At 45.4% G+C, this 6,638-nt stretch overlaps 1 protein-coding gene across 1 annotated transcript; it reads right to left on the bottom strand.

Moving 5' to 3' along the window:
• Nucleotides 1–224: 224 nt before the first annotated feature.
• cbr1 (carbonyl reductase 1) lies at nucleotides 225–4,316 on the bottom strand. Its single transcript, XM_070893825.1, has 2 exons — nucleotides 3,861–4,316; nucleotides 225–869 (listed from the first exon to the last, which is right to left on the bottom strand). Exons 1-2 carry the CDS (start codon nucleotides 4,249–4,251, stop codon nucleotides 433–435), a joined length of 828 nt encoding a protein of 275 aa, XP_070749926.1. The 5' UTR covers nucleotides 4,252–4,316; the 3' UTR covers nucleotides 225–432.
• Between the last annotated feature and the right edge of the window lie 2,322 nt (nucleotides 4,317–6,638).

Here is a 6,638-nt window from a genome sequence, read left to right as displayed (position 1 = left end):
GGCAGAACTCAATGCACCATCACTTCATTGCTAGGATGGAGTAAATCACCTTCCATGATACGCGATTTAACACAACTTCAAGATTAGTATCATCTCCAAGCACGCAGATGTATCATAACGTTGAGGACACAGGAATGCAGAATGATCAGAATACTGGGTTTTAAAAGATTACCAAGTATTTAACATTTTTAGTATGAACTATTATTAATAAAAGTCAAAATCGCTTCAAGGTTAAAAGAAGTCAACTTTATTGAAAATATCAAGACAAAAATTTATTTGTGTAAGAATCATCATCATGCAAACACAGCATGAAAACAAAAGAATTAGTGTGCAATAATTTCCATCTTTTTTTTTGTTAGTTATATAAAGCATAATCTTGGGCTCATTGTACCCTCCATCTTTTATGTCTTCCCATGACCCGAACCTTAAGGCTTACCATTTCCGAACAGTTTTATCACTTACAAACTCTCCATGTGGACCTTCTGCTCCTGCTGGTAGAAAAGCTAAATAAACTGGGGTCACAGCCCCCTCTTCTGCAGTTCCAGGGGCATTGGGACCAGCCATATCTGTTTTTACCCAACCAGGACAGCAAGCATTCAACAGGATCCCGTCTGCCGCTCTCTCCTTACTCAGCATTCGGGCATGGATCCTTGAAAGGACTGTAACGCCAATCTTTGAAACCCCATAGGCAGTGGGTGCCCATCCCTGTTGAACGTGTACCCCTTTTTTAGCATCTTCAATAAATTGCTTCATCAGCTCCACCAGTTCCTCCTCTGTGATGGTAGAACTGCGGAATTTCTTTTGGAGTTCTTGGCTGCATTGCTGTAATGCCATGGAACCGGACATACTGGATATATTCACCACTCTCCCTGCAGGTTTAAAAGGAAATCAAATACATGAGCACAAAAAACTAAAAGCAGTATTTTTCTCTCTTCCAATTTTATCTTTCCCTAAAGGCTATGCCTCAAGGTGGGGAATTGTTTCAAGTGTACTGACAAATCGCAGGCACCTCACCCAGTCAGTCATTTTTCACATTCAAGATGACCAATCCGATATCCAATTATCAGGGCTTCGCTGCTGATTCTATCTCAATGTCCACACATTTTTCAGCAGGGGTTACTCGTTTAGGAGCAGGAACCTTGACTTATTTTCCCCCTTCTCTCCCTTCCTATGCTGAGGATACTGAGGCCAATCATAAAGCTCCAACCATCACCCCAGCTGAAATCCGCTAACGGTCAGGGATCAAACCCTAGGTCAGGGATCAGCTGCTCTACAAACCTCAATCCCATACTAGTGGGGCTATTGCAGATCATGCTTTTGAGATAAATAATTTAAAAGTGCAATCAAATGACTATGACAGCAAATAGGATAGCCATTAACATAGGAACAGAAGTATGCCATTCAGCCCCTCAAACCAGTTCCACCATTCAATTTACCTTCGATATCTCCCATCCACCCATCTTGGCTCCATATACTTTTATACATTTTTCCAACTAAACTCTAATGATCTTCAATTTTAAATTATTGAGCTAGCATCTACTGCTGTTTATGGGAGAGGATTCCACACTTCTACCACCCTTTGATATAGACAGGCTAAGTGAGTGGACAAGAACATGGCAAATGGAACATAATGTGGATAAATGTGAAATTATCCACTTTGGTAGAAAAAAATAGATAAACAAGAGAATTTTTTTCAACATTGTGAGATTGGGAAATCTTGTTGTTCAGAGGGACCTGGGAGTCCATGTACATGAATCACTGAAAGTTAACATGCAGGTTAACATTAAGAAAGCAAGTGGTAGGTTAGCCTTTATTACAAGAAGATTTGAGTACAAGAGTAAAGATCTCTTTCTGCAATTATATAGAGCCTTGGTGAGACATACCTGGAGTATTGTGTACAGTTTTGGTCTCCTTACCCAAGGATATACTTGCCATAGAGGGAGTGCAACGAAAGTTAACCAGATTGATTCCTGGGGCAGGGCAGTATTGTCCTATGAGGAGAGATTGAGTAGACGAGAACTATATTCCCTAGGGTTTAGAAGATTGAGAGGTGGTTTCATTGAAACATACAAATTGTTCCAGGCCTTGACAGGGGAGGATGTTTCCCCTGGCTGAGGAATCTAGAACCAGGGATCACAGTCTCAGAATGGTCAGCCATTTAGAACTGAGATGAGGAAAAACATCTTCACTCAGGAGGGTGGTGAACCTTTGGAATTCACGACCCCGGACAGCTGTGGAGACTCAGTCGTTGAGTATATTTAAGACAGAGATCAATAGATTTTGGGATATTAAAGGGAATTAAGGGATATGGCAATAGTGCAGGAAAGTGGAGTTGAGGTAGAAGATCAGTCATGATCTTACAGAATGGCAGAACAGGCTCAAGGGGCCAAATGGTCTACTCCTGCTCCTATTTCTTATGTTCTTATGTACCATTTACAAGATGCACTGCAGCAATTCACCAAGGCTTTTTTGATAGCACCTAAACCCATGAAATCTACCACCTGGAGAACAAGGGCAGCAGGCACATGGGAACACCACCTCCACGTTCCTCTCCAAGTCACACACCATCTTGACTTGGAAGTATATCACCAGACGTTCGTCATCGCTGGGTCAAAATCCTGGAGCTCCCTCCCTAACAACACAGTGGGAGCACCTTCACCATGCAGAATGCAGCGGTTCAACCTGTCAGACCCTTCATGCACAGCCGGGGTTTCAGAGACACAGCACTCTGCCCCTGAGTCAGCTGTGGTGCGGACAAGACTGTCATCCATCTCTTTTGGGATTGCCCCTTTGCAAGGCAGGTCTGGAAGGAGATGCAGTGGTTGCTGTCGAGGTTCATCCCAAGCAGCTCTGTAACACAGGATTCTGTGCTCTACAGACTGTTCCCAGGGACACACACCGAGACAGACATCATCTGCTGCTGGAGAGCCATCAACTCGGTGAAAGACGCACTTTGGTCTTCCCGAAACCTGCTGGTCTTCCAGAGCAAGGCGATGTCCACGGCCGAGTGTTGCAGTCTGGCGCAATCCAAGGTCTAGGAGTATGTGCTGAGGGACACACTAAAGACTGGTGCAGTCGCCGCAAAGGCACGATGGGGAAGAGCCACAGTTTAAGGCCCTTCCACCATGGTAAACCCAGGGGATGAAATCAGATCCCCCTCGGGCTGTCCTTGTTCATCTGCTTGTATACATAGAGCACCATGTACTGAAAAACACCTGTGTTGTGCCATGTATAATGAAAGTCTCTGCACTGTTTAGTAACTTATAAAGAAATATAAATGTATCCCCATCCGTTCCGTGTACTACTTTCATCTGCATAGTGCTACAGGTAACGTGATTCGTCAGTCATCGGTATTGAAATGTATCCTGGAATGTAAAGTAAACCTGTTCTCATCTGCTCCATGTAACAGCCTTATTTACACAGTACTTCATGTAACGTGATTTATGGATTGTACTAAACTGTGCCTTGAAATGAAATGCACGCTAGTGCATTGTATGGAACTGCCGTCAGCATCCAAACGAATTGTATGGAATTGCTGACCGCAAGGTACGGAGCTATTTTTCAATATAGTGAAAATTTTATATAAAGTAATTTTTGGGAAAAAAAAGGCAGCGGTTCAAGGAGGCTCAGCACACCTTCTCAAGGGTAATTGGGGATGGGCAATATATCTGGCCTTGCCAGTGACGCCCACATTCCAGGAACGAATAAAAAGTGTAGCGCGCCGATCGCCTCCCTGAAAAGCTCTCAAGCGCTTCATATAGACTAAAATGAAGTGAATGCCTTTGGACAATGAGTTTCAAAAACGAACTAAATGTTTTGTCTATAGTTAAAACATTTACAATCAGGATGGTGCCCAGTACCTTGGGGTTTGATGATGGGGAGGAGCTCGTTGCTCACATTCCTAGTGCCGAAGAAGTTGGTTGCCAGAGTCACTTCGGCCTGGGTCCCGAAAGGAGCGGTATCTGCCATTTTAAAGGCGATGCCGGCGTTGTTTATCAGGACGTCGATGCCTCCGTATTTCTCGGCCATGAAGCCCCGCAGGGTTTTGACGCTCTGCAGGTCGTCGATGTCCAAATGGTGGAAGAGCGGCTGCAACTGCTCCTGCTGCAGTCTGTGCACCGCCTGCTGCCCGCGTTCCTTGTCCCGGGCTGTCAGGTACACATCCCCGTCGAACTGTCGGCACAGAGCCCGCACCATCTCCAGCCCGATGCCCTTGTTGCCTCCGGTCACCACAGCCACTCGCTTCGACATGTTTTCCGGCAAGCTCCAACTGCAGACTGAGGCTGATCCCGGAAACTGCCCACTTTGCAACACGGGACCCTGCTACATTCACCACCAGTGCGCAGGCGCCTCGAGCTCCTGATCCTCGCACTACATACTCGTCTTGTTTCATCCATAACTTGCCTTGCTCTTTTGTGGTTTCGTTTTCTGTTAGTTGTGAACCCGTCAAAATGTTTTTTTTTGTTAGATTATATTTATGTGGGTTGATAACACTTGGGCAATTATTGGTGCAATCACAACAGGGGACTGTCAGGACCCTGCCTGCAGTGATTATATAAACACTGGAACTGGTTGTGATTCTGACTGAGCTTTTTTTGATCGACAGGCGACAAGCCCCGCCCCCAATCATTCCATGCGCGTACTGCCGAGAAGCAGGACCTGAAACATAGAAAATAGGTGCAGTAGTACACCCGACTGTCCTCCCCAGCTCAGACCCCTGGACCCGGCCCTCTCCCCTCGGCCGCAGGGAGGGGTGGCATGGGAGACAGACAGACAGAGAGAGAGAGAGACTGGGGGAGTGAGTGGGAGAGAGAGAGAGACTGGGGAGGGGGAGAGAGAGAGACTGGGTGGTGGGGGGAAGAGAGAGAGAGAGTGGGAGAGAGACGGGGGAGGGGGAGAGAGAGAGACTGGGGAGGGGAGAGGGAGACTGGGGGGAAAGAGAGCGAGAGACTGGGGGGAGAGAGAGAGAGAGACTAGGGTGGGAGGGAGAGAGAGAGCAAGAGATACTGAGGGGGAGAGAGAGACTGGGGGGCAGAGAGGGAGAGGCTGGGGGGGAAAGGGAACTCGGGGAAGATGGATTACATTCTTCCAACCCAAAGGTGGACAAGTCCCCTGGACCTGATGGCTTACATCCGAGGATTTTAAAAGAAGTGGCTGCACAGATAGTGGATGCATTGGTTGCAATCTACCAAAATTCCCTGGATTCTGGGACGGTCCCAGCGGATTGGAAAACCGCAAATGTAACGCCCCTATTTTTAAAAAGGAGGCAAACAAAAAGCGGGAAACTACAGACCAGTTAGCCCAATATTTATCGTTGGGAAAATGCTGGAGTTCATTATTAAGGAAGCAGTAGTGGGACATTTGGAAAATCATGATTCAATCAAGCAGAGTCAGTATGGTTTTATAAAAGGGAAATCATGTTTGACAAATTTGCTGGAGTTCTTTTAGGATGTAAAGAGCAGGGTGGATAAGGGGGAACCAGTGGATATGGTGTATTTGGATTTCCAGAAGGTGCCACATAAGAGGTTACTGCACAAGATAAAAGCGCGTGGGGTTGGGGATAATATATTAGCATGGATAGAGGGTTGGCTAACTAACAGAAAACAGAGAGTTGAGATAAATGGGTCATTTTCTGGTTGGCAAACAATGACTAGTGGGATGCCGCAGGGATTGGTGCTGGGTCCTCAACTATTTACAATCTACATTAATTACTTGGATGAAGGGACCGAGTATAATGCAGCCAAGTTTGCTGATGATACAAAGAGGGTGGGAAAACAAATTGTGAGGAGGACACAAATAATTTGAAAAGGGATATAGACAGGCTAAGTGAGTGGGCAAATATTTGGCAGATGGAATATATTGTCGGAAAAGGTGAGGTTATCCATTTTGGCAGAAATAAAAGAAAAGAAAATTATAATTTAAATGGAGAAAAATTGCAAAGTGCTGCAGTACAGAGGAACCTGGAGGTCCTTGTGCATGAAAAAGTTAGTATGCAGGTACAGCAAGTAATCAGGAAGGCAAATGGAATGTTGGCCTTTATTGCAAGGGTGATAGAGTATAAAAGCAGAGAAGTCCTGCTACAACTGTACAGGATATTGGTAAGGCCATACCTGGAGTACTGCGTACAGTTTTTGTCTCTGTATTTAAGGAAGGATATACTTGCATTGGAGGCTGTTCAGAGAAGGTTCACTAGGTTGATTCTGGAGATGAGAGGATTGACTTATGAAGATAGGTTGAGTAGGTTGGGCCTATACACATTGGAATACAGAAACATAAGATAATAAGGGGGCTCGACAAGGTGGATGCAGAGAGGATATTTCCACTCATAGGGGAAACTAAAACTAGGGAACATAGTCTTAGAATAAGGGGCCACCCATTTAAAACTGATGAGGAGAAATTTCTTCTCTCAGAGTGTTGTAAATCTATGGAATTCTCTGCCTCAGAGAGCTGTGGAGGCTGAATCATTGAATATATTTAAGGCGGAGATAGACAGATTTTTGAGCGATAGGTGAGTAAAGGGTTGAGGAGTGGGCAGGGAAGTGGAGCTGAGTCCATGATCAGGTCAGCCATGATCTTATTGAATGGCGGAGCAGGCTCAAGGGGCCAAATGACCTATTCCTCCTCCTATTTCTTATGTT

This window comes from Pristiophorus japonicus, chromosome 11 (genome assembly GCF_044704955.1).
Source record: "Pristiophorus japonicus isolate sPriJap1 chromosome 11, sPriJap1.hap1, whole genome shotgun sequence".
NCBI lineage: Eukaryota > Metazoa > Chordata > Chondrichthyes > Pristiophoridae > Pristiophorus > Pristiophorus japonicus.
The sequence above is the reverse complement of the archived record's forward strand: the minus strand, read 5'-3'. Positions and strand labels throughout refer to the sequence as shown.

Bases quoted from the DNA above. Each gene is read 5' to 3' on its own strand.
- cbr1 (XM_070893825.1), bottom strand. From the start codon at position 4,251: ATGTCGAAGCGAGTGGCTGTGGTGACCGGAGGCAACAAGGGCATCGGG. The intron at 870-3,860 runs GTACTGGGCACC...TTAAACCTGCAG, and splicing joins CCCCATCATCAAACCCCAAG to GGAGAGTGGTGAATATATCC.